The 18,536-nt window shown below is 49.1% G+C and overlaps 1 protein-coding gene across 1 annotated transcript in view; it reads left to right on the top strand.

Annotated features, from left to right (window-relative positions):
* Positions 1 to 18,536, top strand: part of LOC115642547 (nectin-3-like) — a gene marked incomplete at its 5' end in the record, with an annotated part of 62,742 nt that overhangs the window by 41,696 nt on the left and 2,510 nt on the right. Inside the window, 1 exon segment of the mRNA XM_030546171.1 lies at positions 1,875 to 2,025. Coding sequence (XP_030402031.1) covers positions 1,875 to 2,025 — 151 coding nt within the window.

Here is an 18,536-nt window from a genome sequence, read left to right as displayed (position 1 = left end):
TTTACCTGCATTACGCTCTTTCCTGCCTGCCTCCAGGACTGACATGGCATTTGATGTTGTCCTGTGATCCATACTGAATCCACTTCCCCAGCACCCTGTTCCATGATGGGAGTTTGCTGACATGGAGCATCCATGAGGATACTACTCAGATAATCTCTCTGCTTTCTTTACCTTGTATAGTAACTGGAGTTATTCCAGACATGTGTCCCCAAGGATATGCCACTACCCAACATCCTTCCCCTCTGCCTCAGAGCCTGTCTTGAAACACTGATGGCTGAGAAGAAACTGCACTGTCATTGGGTGTGCCCTCCCGATTTATTCTTGAATCAAGGCACAGGGGTTTTCAGGGTTCAGATGTGGATCCATAGACACTGCTGACCGAAAACTCCTATCAAGAGAGCAAGTTCCATGTGTATATCGTGATGTGGAGCACACATTGCAGGGAGGGGACATCCTTCGAAGAACTCCAGTTACTGTAAAAGGTAAATAACCTCTCTGCTCGTTTTTTGGTTAGTTGTAACACCTGTGTGCCCTAAAATCATCTAATTGCTTAATTAACAGTGAAGGATCATTTAAAGGTCCCCCTAAACAAAAATGTCTCAGCACATTAACAAGAAACAGCTGGCAGAGCCAATATATATGTGAAATCATACAGGCTGTTCAAGATACAAATGAATTTGTGTTAAGCGCTACATTGAATGCTGCAAATATACTCAGAAAGCTCTTCCTCCTCCACACCTTTGAATTGTTGGCCCTTGATAGTAGTCCGTCTCTCTTCCTCTAGAGATAGGGGTGCGGAAGATAGGCATTTCCACATGCATCAGCCTTGCATGTACTAACAAGACAGGGAGCTGTAGGTGGTCCTTCGGGTTTTGTAACTTTATTCCTACAATCATCTGTTTTTCTGAAAATATTGCTCCCTCATCTAAACTTTCAGAGAAATCCTGAGACATAAATTCAGGTCTTATTAAGCCCAAATATATTACCCTGACTTTGTGTCTCAGACTTCCAGTAATGGTGATTTGAGGGACTGAATTAGTTAAATTCTGTCCTGTTGGAAGTAAAACTATATTGTTACTAGTAAAAAGTATTTTCTTAAAAATTTGACACAGACTGAGCAGTGAGGCTGCACCCAATTGTGAAATAATGAGCCCCAGAAACACCCCAGGGCCCTACCCTATGTGCCAGGTGCAATAGGGCAGGCAGGATCCAAGGGGGGAGGGGCTTAGTGTGGGGGAATCCAGGTGTGGGTTGGGAGGGTTCTGTGTGGGGCAGTCTGGGTGCGGGAGGCTTAGTGAGGGATCTGGGTAGAGGGGAAGATCTGGATGCACAGGGACTTGTTGGATGGTTCTGGGTGCAGTGTTGATGGAACTCTGCCGGAGGGTCCAGGTGAAGATGGTTGGGGCTCAGTGTGAGATGTGGGCTCATTGTGAGGATCCCGTGGGGTCAGGATCCAGGTGCAACTGGTTGGGGCTTGATAGGGTGCGTTGTTGGGGTGAACCAGGTGCAGGGGGAGTGGGGCTAGTCAGGAGGATTCTGGGTCTAAGGGGGTCTGGATGCTCGGGGAGCAGCTCCCTGTACCTTGATTCCTCCCTCTGCAGCTGAGGAGCGATGGCTATAGGAAATATGGGGGATGAGAGTGGGAGGGAGAGGAGTGAGTTGGCAGAGCTCCCGACAACTGGGGGAGAAATCTGGGGATGCCAGATGCCATGCAGGGGAAGAGGAAGTCCCATCGTCCGAAGCCCAGCCAGGACTAGCAGCTCAGCCCAGCTCAAGATAGGAGCCACCAGCCAGGTCAGATAATACATTTTGCTTTTAAATTTTGTCATGTAAATTTTGAGAATGCTTAAACTTCCAAATATTTTCTAATTCAGGTGGATGGGCAATGGCCTGAAGGTTTAATGTCTTCAAATAATACTTTGCATTTCAACCATCCATTGACTTACAATTATGCTGGGACTTCCGTCTGTAAAGTGACCAATTCGCTTGGACAAGCAAGTGATCAAAAGACGATCTACATTTTAGGTGAGTTGTTGTTTCTCCCTTCACTTCCTAAGCATGCTTTCTTTAAAATACTGTTTCAGAAATTAGATTAGATGTCTAGTTGAATGTGTTTTTTAGCCATGTTCTATAACAGATTACCTAAAACTCAGTCTTTGATTAAAGATAATATAAAACTGGGAAGGACAAATGGAAATCTAATAGGTTGGATATTAGGAAAAAAATTTTGCACTAGGAGGGTGGTGAAGCACTGGAATGGGTTACCTAGGGAGGTGGTGGAATCTCCATCCTTAGAGGCTTTTAAAGTCAGGCTTGACAAAGCCCTGGCTGGGATGATTTAGTTGGGGATTGGTCCTGCTTTGAGCAGGGGGTTGGACTAGATGACCTCCTGAGGTCCCTTCCAACCCTGAGAGTCTATGAGTCTATTTAATAAACCATTACTCTGCTAGTACTGCCACTGTTTCTAGGGGCTAATACTGTTGTTCAATCATGCATGCCATTTGCCAATTGTAGTACTTACCAGGACCACAGTAGTGTCTGAGATGATACATTAGCTCTAAGAGAAATTGTTTCCCTCCCTCTACGGTGAAGACAGCATTATTGGCAACATCCATGCTACCTAATTTGTGATCAGTTGACAAATGGAAGAGATTTTAGCTGGGAAGGAGTTAAATAAAATGACAGAGTTGGAGGCGAAGGAAAGAAATGTTATCCAACCCAAGCTTAAAACACTTTTCTGAGGATGTCTGGTTTTATTCATTTATCCTCAGCTGAGCTGGTCAGAATAACAGTGACGCCTCTCACTGCTCATGCACTCCTATAGAGCAGTCATAAAGCTAATTACAAGGAACAAAAATGGTTAGCTCACCTTGCTTCAACCAAGGCCAGCGTAACCCATTTGGCGACCTAGGCAGTCACCTAGGGCGCTATCATTTGGCGGGTGGCGGCTGGATGTTTGGCCACCATGGTTGTTGGTGGTATTTTGGGGGCAGGATCTTCCACCACCTAGAGTGCCAAAAAGGCTGTCAGCGCTCCTGGCTACACCTGCCCCTTCCCGTCTGTGTGGTACTCTCTTGTGGGTGGGGTATTGCTGTTGGCAGACTTTTCATTAGTATTTAAATCAGGAAAGCACTTATACCAGGGTTTCCCATGGTAAAGAATCTCAGGAGCAGACAGAAGTGCCCTGTTACCGTAGTACATGTTCCTTTGAGTATATCAGCATACTGAAAGAGTACCATGGCCTAATGAAGATCATACATAGTAGCATCAGTAGTAGAGCTGAGACCCAACATTATTATATTGCCACGATGATGGGAGTAAATGAAATGGAATTGCTTAATTTTAACAATAGGTGCAAATGTTTCAATGAACGGGTGGTAGCAGTATTCAGAATATGAACTATAAATTCATTTTATTCTTTCTCTGTTCTTGAGGGCAAATCTGTATGGTAAGGTCTGAATCCATTCTTATCTCAGTAGCTACTGTGCTGGTGGCACTACAGATTCAGCCTGTAGACCACTGAGAGTGAGTAGTGAAGTAATAGCCTCTTTGGCTAACAGAGCAGAAAAAATATCCTTCTTGGAGGCTGTGAATGGAGAATGAAATTGAGCAAGATAGCACCACACAATCCACATTTAAAACATTGAAGTCACACCCTCTGTATGCCAAGTACATACTTGAGCAGGCTTCACTACTTCATAGCAGAATGCCACAGGCTGTATACCTCAGACCACACTGACTATAAACGAATGGGAGGGGAAGGTGAGTGACCTTGAACTCGGTACAGCTTAATCTGGCTTGGGGAGAATTTAGACAATACTGTCAAAGATAGAATTTCAATATTTGAACCAAATTGGTATAAGCATGCAAAATATTAGTGTTAAACCCTTTCAAAAACACATTTGAAGAAGCTCGTAAGTATGCATGTGCAGTTCTATGACCTGAAAATAAATGTAGCAATATCTTCCTGAGGATAAATCCCCTGTAAATTGTTCTGTAACGCTCTGTGTTTTGCCTTCGTTGAACTATTATGTTACTGAAGACAGCCAATGCTTAATTGGAAAGGTTGACTAAGAAGCTTTGGAAAAACTGTACAAAACCTATGTAAGGGTTTGAAAGCTTCCTGGGTATTTAAAAGCTTTCAGAAGCGGTGTGCGGAATCTTCATTTGTTCACTCTAATTTAAGCTTTCATGTTTTCAGAAGGTCTCTTTCTATAAGTCTGTAATAAATAACTGAAACTATTGTTGTATGTAAAGTAAATAAGGTTTTTAAAAAGTTTAAGAAGCTTCATTTAAAATTAAATTAAATTGCAGAGCCCCCTGGACTGGTGGCGAGGACCCGGGCAGTGTGAGCGCCACTGAAAATCAGCTCACGTGCCACCTTCGGCACTCGTTCCATAGGTAGCCTACCCCTGATTTAGACACATTGAGCATATTGTGGCTGCAGTCTTTGTAAAATGAAATAACTATCAAATTCTAAAATTACTTTGCTCCCCTTTTTCTATTTCAAAGATAACAAGGATTCTTAGACTTCCAAATGATTTTTTTCCACTAAAAATCAGTATTAACTATTTGTATCTTAAACTATTTCAGTTATCCTAACATGCCTGTCCACAGCTTCCAACTGATTATCAAAAAACTTTAAATATCTCAACAGTGCATACCAGTCTGGAAGAATGGTCAGAAAAATTAGCCAATCAGTCATTAATCTGTAGGTAAACAGCCATAATGATGGTGAAATTTTCAAGATTGTTGAGCTATGCAGAGTACAAAAGAAATTGCTTGGGTGCTAATGTATGACTGCAAATATACATTCTAAGGGAAATTAAGGTAGACACAATTGTCAATAAACATATTCAACTTCTATAGACTAAGAATTTCATTCAAACATAAACTTAATAAACAAGAAAAGTAAAATCAAAATTGAACATCAAGTTAATCTGTTTCTGTGAAGTTTCCTAAAGTAGTAAGAGAAAAAGGATTGAGAACTGAGCTTAACGTTGGTGAGGAATTTTGCCTGATCACATATCTAGCACTAAAATGCTGTAATGCAGGCCTGCACAACTCGTAAAGCGGCAAGGGCCATATTACTCCAAAGAAAACAGCTGAGGGCTGAAACCCCCCCAGCACCGCCACCCCCCCACCTCTGCCAGCATCACCCAACCCCCCTGAAACACAACCCCCCAGCACCACCCGCCCCCCCCCAAAACAACTCCTCCCAAGCGCCGCCCACCCCACAGAAACAAACCCTCCTTCCCCAGCGCCGCCCTGCTGAAACAGCAGTATTGAACCTCGGGCAATATGTTATGGGGGCCCCTAAGGCAATATAATTAAGCTAAAAGAAAAATGTCTTTTTTTACTAGAAGTAGAATAAGATCTTCCCCCACCTTGTAATCAGTTGCCCTGTTGAATGAATGAGGAGTGACTGAGGAAGGCGTGGAAGGCAGCACCTCCAGACAGCTGCAACCCTTGGAAAGGGGCTGGGAGCCAGACCAGATCAGTAGAACAAGTCAGCCACTGACTCCTTGCTCGCCTCCTCACCCCCAGCCACTGCCTGCCCACCCGCTCGCCTCTTCAGCCCCCATTCCCCGCCGCCGGCTCACCTGACCCCCCGCCACTGCCCGCCTGCTCACCTCCTCTGACCCCCACTCCCCGCTCACCTCCTCAGCCCCCCTTCCCCACCACCGGCTCACCTGACCCCCCGCCACTGCCCGCCTGCTCACCTCCTCCGACCCCCACTCCCCGCTTGCCTCCTCTGCCCCCCTTCCCCGCAGCCGGCTCAACTGCCCCCCCGCCACTGCCCGTCCACTCACTTCCTCAGCCCTTCTCCCTCGCCGCCAGCTCACCTGCACCCCTGCCAATTCCCGCCTGTTCACCTCCTCCGACCCCCGCTCGCCTCCTCAGCCCCGCTTCCCAGACGCCGGCTCATCTGCCCCCCTCGCCACTGCCCGTCCACTCGCTTCCTCAGCCCTTCTCCCTCGCTGCCAGCTCACCTGCCCCCCCACCAATGCCCGCTCGCTCACCTCCTCAGACCCCGCTCGCCTCCTCAGCCCCCCTTCCCCACCGCCAGCTCACCTGGCCCCCCACCATTGCCCGTCCACTCGCTTCCTCAGGACTTCTCCCTCGCCACCAGCTCACCTGCTCCCCTGCCAATGCCCGCCCGCTCGCTTCCTCAGCCCTTTTCCCTTGCCGCCAGCTCACCTGCTCCCCTGCCAATGCCCGCCCACTCGCCTCCTCATACCCCCACTCCCCGCTCGCCTCCTCAGCCCCCCTTATCCGCTGCCGGCTCTTCCGCTCCCCCACCATTGCCCGTCCACTCGCTTCCTCAGGACTTCTCCCTCGCCACCAGCTCACCTGCTCCCCTGCCAACGCCCGCCCGCTCGCTTCCTCTGCCCTTTTCCCTCGTCGCCAGCTCACCTGCTCCCCTGCCAATGCCCGCCCGCTTGCCTCCTCATACCCCCACTCCCCGCTCGCCTCCTCAGCCCCCCTTCCCCGCTGCCGGCTCTTCCGCTCCCCCACCATTGCCCGTCCACTCGCTTCCTCAGGACTTCTCCCTCGCCACCAGCTCACCTGCTCCCCTGCCAACGCCCGCCCGCTCGCTTCCTCAGCCCTTTTCCCTCGTCGCCAGCTCACCTGCTCCCCTGCCAATGCCCGCCCGCTCACCTCCTCAGACCCCCACTCCCCGCTCGCCTCCTCAGCCCCGCTTCCCAGACGCCGGCTCATCTGCCCCCCTCGCCACTGCCCGTCCACTCGCTTCCTCAGCCCTTCTCCCTCGCTGCCAGCTCACCTGCCCCCCCACCAATGCCCGCTCGCTCACCTCCTCAGACCCCGCTCGCCTCCTCAGCCCCCCTTCCCTGCTGCCGGCTCACCTGCTCCCCCACCATTGCCCATCCACTCGCTTCCTCAGCCCTTTTCCCTTGCCGCCAGCTCACCTGCTCCCCTGCCAATGCCTGCCCGCTCACCTCCTCAGACCCCCACTCCCCGCTCGCCTCCTCAGCCCCTCTTCCCCGCTACCGGCTCAACTACCCCCCTCGCCACTGCCCGTCCACTCGGTTCCTCAGCCATTTTCCCTGCCACCAGCTCACCTGCTTCCCCGCCAATGCCCGCCCGCTCACCTCCTCAGACCCCCACTCCCCTCTCGTCTCCTCAGCCCCCCTTCCCCGCCGCCGGCTCAGCTGCCCCCCCGCCACTGCCTGCCTGCTCACCTCCTCTGACCCCCACTCCCCACTCGCCTCCTCAGTCCCCTTCCCTGCCGCCGGCTCACCTGCCCCCCCGCCACTGCCCGCCTGCTCACTTCCTCCGACCCCCGCTCGCCTCCTCAGCCCCGCTTCCCAGACGCCGGCTCATCTGCCGCCCTCGCCACTGCCCATCCACTCGCTTCCTCAGCCCTTCTCCCTCGCCACCAGCTCACCTGCTCCCCTGCCAGCGCCGACCCGCTCGCTTCCTCAGCCCTTTTCTCTCGCCGCCAGATCACCCACTCCCCTGCCAATGCCCGCCCGTTCGCCTCCTCAGACCCCCACTTGTCTCCTTAGCCCCCCTTCCTCGCTGCCGGCTCAACTGCCCCCCTCGCCACTGCCCGTCCACTCGCTTCCTCAGCCCTTCTCCCTCGCTGCCAGCTCACCTGCTCCCCCGCCAGTGCCCGCCTACTCACCTCCTCAGACCCCCCCTCCCCTCTCGCCTCCTCAGCCCCCCTTCCCCGCCGCCGGCTCACCTGCCCCCCCGCCACTGCCCGTCCTCTCGCTTCCTCAGCCCTTCTCCCTCGCTGCCAGCTCACCTGCTCCCCTGCCAACGCCCGCCCACTCGCCTCCTCAGACCCCCACTCCCTGCTCGCCTCCTCAGCCCCACTTCCCCGCTGCCAACTCACCTGCCCCCCCACAACTGCCCATCCACTCGCTTCCTCAGCCCTTCTCCCTCGCCACTGGCTCACCTGCTCCAACGCCTGCCCGCTCGCCTCCTCAGCCCCCCTTCCCCGCCGCCAGCTCATCTGCCCCCCTCGCCACTGCCCGTCCACTCGCTTCCTCAGCCCTTCTCCCTCGCTGCCAGATCACCTGCTCCCCCGACAACGCCCGCCCGCTCGCCTCCTCAGACCCCCACTCCCTGCTCGCCTCCTCAGCCCTGCTTCCCCGCCGCCAACTCACCTGCCCCCCCACAACTGCCCATCCACTCGCTTCCTCAGCCCTTCTCCCTCGCCACTGGTTCACCTGCTCCAACGCCTGCCCGCTCGCCTCCTCAGCCCCCCTTCCCGGCCGCCAGCTCATCCGCCCCCCTCGCCACTGCCTGTCCACTCGCTTCCTCAGCCCTTCTCCCTCGCTGCCAGCTCACCTGCTCCCCCGCCAACGCCCGCCCGCTCGCCTCCTCAGACCCCCACTCCCCGCTCGCCTCCTCAGCCCCGCTTCCCCATCGCCGGCTCACCTGCCCCCTCACCACTGCCTGTCCACTCGCTTCCTCAGCCCTTTTCCCTCGCCACTGGCTCACCTGCTCCAACGCCTGCCCGCTCGCCTCCTCAGCCCCACTTCCCCGCCACCAGCTCATCTGCCCCCCTCGCCACTGCCCGTCCACTCACTTTCTCAGCCCTTCTCCCTCGCTGCCAGCTCACCTGCTCCCCCGCCAATGCCCGCCCACTCGCCTCCTCAGATTCCCACTCCCTCAGCTCACTTGCCCCCCCACTCACCTTCTCAGCCTGCCTTCTCCCCCACAGCTCACATACTCACCCCCCCGCCACTGCCTGCCCACTCGCCTCCTCAGCCTCCCAGTCCCCTGGCAACTGATGAGCTGCCAAAATCTTAACAACTGGTTCTTTCCTCACCCCACAAGGGGATCATGCCCCCCTGCCGCCCCCAGGACCTCCTGCCCCATCCAACCCCTTTCCTGTCCCCTGACTGCCCCCCACCATCACATACAACTCCTCCTCTCATTCCTGATGGCCTCCCTGGGACCCCTGCCCTATCCAACCACTTCTTCTCTCTGTCCCCTGACTGTCCCTGGAACCTCTGCCCCTGACTGCCCCCCCCACCCCATCCACCCTCCCCTTCCTCCTGATGGCCCCCCCGGACCCTTGCCCTCGTTCAACCCCCCTGTTCTCTGCCCTCTGACCGCTCCGACTCCTATCCACCCCCAAACCCCAACCACCATCCCGAACTCCCCTGCCCCCATCCAACTCCCCTCCTTGCCCCCTCACCGCACTGCCTGGAGGGGGCTGGCGGCACTTCAGCTCGCCACTTGGCTGGAGCTGGGCCATACTGCTGCCGCACAGCGCCTGGAGTATCAGGTCAGGCCAAGCTTACTACCCCTCCCCGCTTCCCGCGAATCAGCTGTTCGTGTGGGAATCCAAGGAGGATAGAGAAGCAAGTGGCAGATGGTCCAAGTAACTACAGGGTTCTTAGTTTGACATCTGTAATATGCAAGGTCTTGGAAAAAATTTTGAAGAAGAAAGTAGTTAAGGACATTGAGGTCAATGGTAATTGGGACAAAATACAACATGGTTTTACAAAATGTAGCTCGTGCCAAACCAACCTGATCTCCTTCTTTGAGAAAGTAACAGATTTTTTTAGACCAAAGAAACACAGTGGATCCAATTTACCTTGATTTCAGTAAGGCATTTGGTGAGGTTCTACATGGGGAATTATTAGCTAAATTGAAAAAGATGGGGATCAATATGAAAACTGAAAGGTGGATAAGAAACTGGTTAAAGGGGAGACTAAAATGGGTCATACTGAAAGGTAAACTGTCAGGCTGGAGGGAGGTTACCAGTGGAGTTCCTCAGGGATCGGTTTTGGGACCAATCTTATTTATTCTTTTTATTATGATCTTGGCACAAAAACTGGTAGTGTGCTAATAAAGTTTGTGGATGACACAAAGCTGGAGGTATTGCCAATACAGAGAAGGCCTGGGATATCATACAGGAAGATCTGGATGACCTTGTAAACTGGAGTAATAGTAATAGGATGAAATTTAACAGTGAAAAGCGTAAGGTCATGCATTTAGGGATTAATAACAAGAATTTTAGTTATGAGCTGGAGACTCATCAATTGGAAGTAACAGTGAATGAGAAGGACCTCAGGGTATTTCTTGATCACAGGATGACTGTGAGCCATCAGCGTGATATGGCCGTGAAAAAAAGCTAATGTGGTCTTGGGATGCATCAGGCGAGGTATTTCCAGTAGAGATAAGGAGGTGTTAGTACCATTATATAAGGCACTGGTGACACCTCATCTGGAATACTGTGTGCAGGTCTGGTCTCCCGTCTTTAAGAAGAATGGATTCAGACTGGAACAGTCTACTAGGTTGATGCGAGGAATAGAAAACCTGTTTTATGAAAGGAGGCTTTTTTAGCTTAACCAAAAGAAGGCTGAGGGGAGATATGATTGTTCTCTATAATATAAATATATCAGAGGGATAAATACCGGGGAGGGAAATGAATTATTTAAGCTCAGTATCAATGTGGACACAAGAACTAATGGATATAACTGGCCATCAGGAAATTTAGACTTGAAATTAGATGAAGGTTTCTAACCATCAGAGGAGTGAAGTTCTGGAACAGCCTTCCAAGGGCAGTGGGGGAGGCGGTGTCTCAAAAGACACATCTGATTTCAAGATTAAGGTTGATATTTTATGGAGGGGATGGTATGATGGGATAGCCTAATTTTGGCAACAAATTGATGGTTGACTATTAGCAGTAGATATGCTCAATGGCCTGTGATGGGACATTAGATGAGGTGGGATCTGAGTTACTGCAGAGAATTCTTTCATGGGTATCTGGCTGGTGAGTTTAGCTGTTTGCTATGGTTGGGTTCGAGAAGGAATTTTCCTCCAGGGCAGATTTGGCAGAGGCCCTGGGAGTGGGGGCAGGGGCTTTCACCTTCCTCTGCAGTGTGGGGCATGGGTCACTTTCTGGAGGATTCTCTATGCCTTGAAGTCTTTAAACCATGATTTGAGGACTTCAGTAGCTCAGACATAGGTTAGGGGTTTATTACAGGAGTGGGTGGGTGTGATTCTGTGGCCTGCGTTGTGAAGGAGGTCAGCTTATATGATCTTAAAGTCTATGACTCTGACACAAAGCATCAAATCCCTAGGAAGCTGTGTTCGATTCCAAGTTGGTGATGACATGTCTATTGCAGTTCAGGAGTCCTAACACTTCCAATTCTTATTGCCCAAGGAACTGTGAATAGTAGGAGTGGTCTTGGCTATGACGGTTGCGAGGGCTCTTACAGTGCCGGCACAACTCCAAAATAACAATGCTATTAATAAAAACTCTCTCTCATGTAGGACATGCATACCAAGAGCAGAACCTGTGGACAAATACCTAGGAGAATTTGTTACTATCAGTTAGGTAACTATACTATTTCGCTGATATTAACATCAATGTGGATCCTGTGAGCTGTTCTTCACCCATTTCTTCAATCTTCAGCTACCACGGGGGCCTCGTATTATAAGGGACCTGAGGGAGGGTCACCGCCATTCCACTCCCTAGACCCTTGCAAAGGAGTATGAGGAGGGATCGGGCACATGTGCAGCCCTCATGGACAATGTTAATTTAAAAAAAAAAGTCATGTACAGTGGGATCTGCACTGACAACTTCTTAAAACCCCAACAAAAAGCAACCCCCCCAGTTATTGCAGGATAAGTTTAGTTACTTGTAGTTCAGAAACCTTTCTACTCAAGCTAAATTCTTCCAACAGATCCTGGGAAATGGCTGTCCCATCACTTTGTTCCAGTCTTTAGCAACACATTCGTAGGCCAGCGGCTCTCAATCAGTGGTATGTGTACCACTGGAGGTATGGAGAGGTCAGGCACAGGAGGCGGCGAACAGAGCAGCTAACAGGGAATTTCAGTGGGAGTGCTGTTGGAGGAGCAGGTTTTTGTAGTTTGTGGTGTTTGTGTGTGAGTGAGTGTGTGTGCAGGCTGCTAGGGGCTGTGTGCTGGGAGCAAGGCTGAGCCCTGAGTTGGGGGCGGGGCTTACCTGATTAGGGGTCCTATATAAGGAGCCAGGCACAGTCAGCTGCAGCGGCACAGGAGGCGGCGAACAGAGCGGCTAACAGAGGAGTTTCAGTGGGAGTGCTGTTGGAGGAGCAGGTTTTTGTAGTTTGTGGTGTTTGTGTGTGAGTGAGTGTGTGTGCAGGCTGCTAGAGGCTGTGTGCTGGGAGCGAGGCTGAGCCCTGAGTTGGGGGCGGGGCTTACCTGATTAGGGGTCCTATATAAGGAGCCAGGCACAGTCAGCTGCAGCGGCACAGGAGGCGGTGAACAGAGCGGCTAACAGGGGAGTTTCAGTGGGAGTTTCCAGGGGAGACCAAGGCAGAGGAACCAGGCAGGCTGACTAGGGAAGAGGCAGGGGTCTGCCAGCAGCCCAACACTTGTTGGTGGCCTGCGTTGCGATGGGAGGCGTGGATTGCCAGGCACAGAGTTGGAGCGCTACGATGGAGGCGGAGGTAGCAGGTGCAGACACACTGAGGATGACCGGATGCGGTAGCTGCGGCATGTACATGGTCCTAGAGGGAGGGCCTGAAAGGAGTTTCATCTGCATGAAGTGCCGCCTGATAGAGCTGCTGGAGGAAAAGGTAAGGGGACTGGAGATGCAAGTGGAAACTCTGGCTGAGTTTAGAAGGGGATTTGAGCAGTTGATGGAACACAGACATGATGAGGCACAGGGGACAAGCTCAGACAAGCGGATAGAAGCAGGACCAAAGGACTCTGAGGAGGGGCTGCTGGGTGAGGAAAGTGGATGGTGGAAGCATGTGACTAGGAGAACCAGGCAGAGGAAAAGACGGGCCAGCGATGGAGAAATAGACCTCAGGAACAGGTTTGCTGAGTTGGGAAATGAAGATGGAGCACAGCAGGCTGCTGAAGGACAAAGGGCGAGGAAGAAGAGGCAAGCAGCTAGTCCTGCAGAAGGAGGGGAGGAGTCAATGGAGGCGACACCAAGTATGAGCCCTAGGAGGACTGTAAGGGCGAATACAAATCGAAAGGAATTGCGACCACCTGCTGTGGGGGATAGACTGCAGAATCGCACTGTCACCAGGAAAAGGCAAGTCTACGTGACTGGAGACTCTTTACTGAGAAGAGTAGATAGGCCTGTAACTAGACCTGATCGGGAGAACAGAAGAGTGTGCTGTCTGCCAGGGGCTAAGATACAGGATGTGGACCTGAGGCTGAATACGATCTTAGCGGGAGCGGGAAAGAATCCATTGATTATCCTTCATGTGGGAACGAATGATACCGCTAGTTACTCGCTGGACTGTATCAAGGAGGACTGTGCCAGACTGGGGAAGAGGCTCAAAGACATCGAGGCTCAGGTGATCTTCAGTGGGATTCTGCCAGTTCCTAGAGCAGGGCGACGAAGGAGTGACAAGATTATGGCGATCAACAAATGGCTTAGGGAGTGGTGTTATAAGGAGGGCTTTGGGATGTACGGTCACTGGGAAGCGTTTACGGATAGATGACTGTTTGCTCAGGATGGACTTCATCTAAGCAAGGAGGGAAATAGAATTCTAGGATGGAGGCTCGCCGACCTCATCAAGAGAGCTTTAAACTAGGAAGTTGGGGGAGATGGTTGGGGGATGTTCAGGAGATCTCCACGCCGGAATATAACCTGGAGGAAAGTAAACAAAGTGAGAGGGGATACCCTTGCGGTCCCAAGATTTGATCCAAGGAGGAATAGTGGAGAAACCAGAGTAACGGGTGATGCTGGTGGTAAAAGGTCTCTGCACGATGGGGGAAGGAATGTCACTGACGCCAAACACCGAAAATTAAAAGGTCTGTACACTAATGCGAGGAGCCTAGGTAACAAGATGGAGGAACTGGAGTTACTGGTGCAGGAAGTGAAACCGGATATTATAGGGATAACTGAAACCTGGTGGAATAGTACTCATGACTGGAGCACGGTTATTGAAGGCTATGTGCTGTTTAGAAAAGACAGGAAGAATGGCAAAGGTGGTGGAGTAGCCTTGTACATCAATGATGAAATTAACTGTAACGAAATAAGAAGCGATGGAATGGATAAGACAGAGTCTGTCTGGGCGAAAATCACACTGGGTAAAAAAGCAACTAGAGCTTCCCCTGAGATAGTGCTTGGCGTGTGCTACAGACCGCCGGGATCTGATTGGGATATGGCTAGAGACCTCTTTAATGTCTTTAATGAAGTAAACACAAAGGGGAAATGTGTGATTATGGGGGACTTCAACTTCCCGGATATAGACTGGAGGACGAGTACTTGCAAGAATAATAGGGGACAGATTTTTCTGGATGTGATAGCGGATGGATTTCTTCATCAAGTAGTTGAAGTACCTACGAGAGGAGATGCCATTTTAGATTTGGTGTTGGTGAGCAGTGAGGACCTCGTAGAAGAAATGGTGGTAGGGGACAACCTTGGTTCGAGTGATCATGAGCTGATTCAGTTCAAACTAGATGGAAGGATAAACAAATGTAGATCTGGGATTAGGGTTTTTTACTTCTCGAGGGCTAATTTTAAAGAGTTAAGGAAATTAGTTAGGGAAGTGGATTGGACGGAGGAATTAGTGGATTTAAATGCGGAGGAGGCCTGGAATTACTTTAAGTCGCAGCTGCGGAGACTGTCGGAAGCCTGCATCCCGAGAAAGGGGAAAAAAACCATGGGCAGGAGTTGTAGGCCAAATTGGATGAGCAAGCAACTCAGAGAGGGGATTAGACAAAAGCAGGAAGCTTACAGGGAGTGGAAGAAAGGCAGGATCAGTAAGGAAAGCTACCTTGGTGAGGTCAGAACATGTAGGGATAAAGTGAGGAAGGCTAAAAGCCGCATTGAACTGGACCTTGCAAAGAGAATCAAAACCAATAGTAAAAGGTTCTACAGCCACATAAATAAGAAGAAAACAAAGAAAGAAGAAGTGGGGCCGCTATACACTGAGGATGGAATGGAGGTTAAGGATAACCTAGGCATGGCCCAGCATCTAAACAAGTACTTTGCTTCAGTTTTTAATAAGACTAGTGAGGAACCTTGCAATGATGGAGGGATGATAAACGGGAATGTGGATATGGAAGTGGATATTACCCCAACTGAGGTAGAGGCCGTACTTGAACAGCTCGATGGGACAAAGTTGAAGGGCCCGGACAATCTCCATCCGAGGATATTAAAGGAACTGGCGCGTGAAATTGCGAGCCCGTTAGCGAGAATTTTTAAGCAATCGATAAACTCAGGGGTTGTGCCGTATGACTGGAGGATTGCTAATGTAGTTCCTATTTTTAAGAAAGGGAATAAAAGTGATCCGGGTAATTATAGGCCTGTTAGCTTGATGTCTGTAGTATGCAAGGTCTTGGAAAAAATTTTAAGGGAGAAAGTAGTTAAGGACATAGAGGTCAATGGTAATTGGGACGAATTGCAACACGGATTTAGTAAAAGTAGATCGTGTCAAACCAATCTGATCTCCTTCTTTGAGAAGATGACGGATTACTTAGATAAAGGAAATGCGGTAGATATAATTTACCTAGATTTCAGTAAGGCGTTCGACACGGTTCCGCATGGGGAACTGTTAGTCAAATTGGAAAAGATGGGAATGAATATGAAAGTTGTAAGTTGGATAAGGAACTGGTTAAAGGGGAGACTCCAGAGGGTCGTATTGAAAGGTAAATTGTCAGGCTGGAAGGAGGTCACTAGTGGAGTCCCTCAAGGATTGGTTTTGGGACCGATCTTATTTAACCTTTTTATTAATGACCTTGGCACAAAGAGTGGGAATGTGCTAATAAAGTTTGCGGATGACACGAAGCTGGGAGGTATTGCTAACACGGAGAAGGACGGGGATACTATTCAGGAAGATCTGAACCACCTTGTAAACTGGAATAATAAAAATAGGATGAAATACAATAGTGAAAAGTGCAAGGTTATGCATTTAGGAATTAATAATAAGAATTTTGGATATACGATGGGGGCGCATCAGTTCGAAGCGACGGAGGAGGAGAAGGACCTTGGGGTACTGGTTGATAGCAGGATGACTATGAGTCGCCAATGTGATACGGCTGTTAAAAAAGCAAATGCGATTTTGGGATGCATCAGGCGGGGTATTTCCTGCAAGGATAAGGAGGTGTTAGTACCGTTATACAAGGCATTGGTGAGACCCCATCTGGAATACTGTGTGCAGTTCTGGTGTCCCATGTTCAAGAAGGATGAATTCAAACTGGAACAGGTTCAGAGACGGGCTGCAAGGATGATCCGAGGAATGGAAAAACTGCCTTATGAAAGGAGACTCAAAGAGCTTGGCTTGTTTAGCCTGGCCAAAAGAAGGCTGCGGGGGGATATGCTTGCTCTATATAAATATATCAGAGGGGTTAACGTTAAGGAGGGAGAGGAATTATTTAAGTTTAGTACTAATGTAGGCACGAGGATGAATGGGTATAAACTGGATATTATGAAGTTTAGACTTGAAATTAGACGAAGGTTTCTAACCATTAGGGGAGTGAAGTTCTGGAACAGCCTTCCGAGGGAAGTAGTGGGGGCAAAAGACTTTCCTGGCTTTAAGACAAAGCTTAATAAGTATATGGAGGGGATGTTATGATAGGATTGTTAATTTGGGCAATTGATCTTGGATTGCCACCAGATAGGTCTGCTCAATGGTTTGCGGGGAGATGTTGGATGGAATGGGAACTGAGTTACTGCAGAGAATTCCTTTTGGGTGCTGGCTGGTGACTCTTGCCCACATGCTCAGGGTTTAGCTGATCGCCATATTTGGGGTCAGGAAGGAATTTTCCTCCAGGGCGGATTGGCAGGGGCCCTGGAGGTTTTTCGCCTTCCCCTGCAGCGTGGGGCACGGGTCGCTTGCTGGTGGTTTCTCTGCAGCTTGAGGTCTTCAAACCAATTTTGAGGATTTCAATAACTCAGTCCTGGGATAGGGGTTGTTATAAAATTGGATGGGTGGGGTTCTGTGGCCTGCCTTGTGCAGGAGGTCAGACTAGATGATCAGATTGGTCCCTTCTGACCTATGAGTCTATGAGTCTTCCAGGGGATACATCAACTCATCCAGATATTTGCCTACTTTTACGTCAGACTACATAAAGCACACTTAGCAAAGTCAGTACAGACCAGACTAAAATTTCATACAGGCAATGACTTGTTTATCCTGCTCTATATACTTTACCCTGAAATGCAAGTACAATATTTATATTCCAAGTGGATTATTTTATAACTGTATGGTAAAACAGGCAAGCAGTTACTCAGTAAGTGTGCTGTGGCACTTGCAATTTTATGTCTGATTTTTGTAGGCAATTAGTTTTGCAGTTAAGGGAAACTTGGGGTACACAAGACAAATCAGACCCTTGAAAGGAGTACAGTAGTGTGGAAAGATTGAGAGCCACTGTCTTCAGCCAAATTTGTCACAATGGACTAATTATTTTGTATGCCTCAATTTTCAGGTGCCCAATACGAAACACTGTTTCACTGGGTTGGGTATGAGATACTTCCCTGGAAATGAGATGTCTGCAGTTCGTTAACAAAAAACCCAATAGTGTTTACTTGCTTCTGGAAATTTTGTCCTTGAGCTGTTACAGCAGCAACAGTGGAATAATTCTGGCCTCAACCTTGGGTAGTTGGGGGAGGAAGGAACGGGGGGAAATGGGGTTGTTCTTTTATTTCAGAAAAAGTTAAATTTACAAGAACATTTAAGACAGTTCAATTTTAGAAAATACTAGAGAAGCTTTAATAGCTATTTCTTGTTAAGAGTATGAATTGTCAGGTTTCCAAACTAAGTAGTTCCTAGATAAAAGTCGGTACAAAATACAAGTATTCTGGATCATATTTTCTTGAGACTTGGACACACATAAATGAAAAATGAGGCAATAATCCCATTTTAATTGACACTTTAAGATAGCCTCATCTTGCAGTCCTTTTAGACATTCTGGTTGTGGAATATAACAAAGAAACTTGTCTACAGTATTACATATTCAAATTAATCTTACTAGTTCAGGTTTTCAACTAACCATATCTTATAGATCCCTTAACACTATAGAAATCAATTGGCAAAAAATCTGCAGTTGACACTGGTTTTACTTCATGGCAATTGGAAAATGCTTTCCAAGAAGCAAGCATTGCTTACGTGTGACCACAAATGGAAGAGTTTAAAGGATGAAACTTCAGAAAACAATTCTCTCTGGTCAGGAGAACTAAGGAAGGATTATAGCACTATCTTTTATTTCTTAAATACTTGAGTTTTCCCCTATTACCTGGTTCTGATGCCATCTGAAGCGTTGTAGATATGAATCTAACCTTTATTTCTTTAATAGAACCAACAGTTGTGTCAGCCTTGATTTGAGAAAAAAAGAATTGATTTCAGTCTTTGCCCTTAAATCGAAGGATGATGATGATCCTGGTAAATTAGGATTGTTAAAAGCTCTATCCTTTTTCCATTATAGGATGAAATAAAGTTTTTTTTCACTTCAGGTTGAACTTCTGGATAACTAAAATCATAATCTGAATTCCTTTTGTTCATTTCTTTAGTGCATTTTCTCTCCTCTCTTATCTTAAAGTCATTTAATTTATATATAGATGTGTTAACAAATCACCATGGACTTGAGTGGGCCAC

The sequence above is a fragment of the Gopherus evgoodei genome, unplaced genomic scaffold (genome assembly GCF_007399415.2).
Source record: "Gopherus evgoodei ecotype Sinaloan lineage unplaced genomic scaffold, rGopEvg1_v1.p scaffold_41_arrow_ctg1, whole genome shotgun sequence".
NCBI classification, from domain to species: Eukaryota; Metazoa; Chordata; order Testudines; family Testudinidae; genus Gopherus; species Gopherus evgoodei.
Note: the sequence above shows the minus strand (reverse complement) of the source record. Positions and strands in the feature narration are given on the sequence as shown.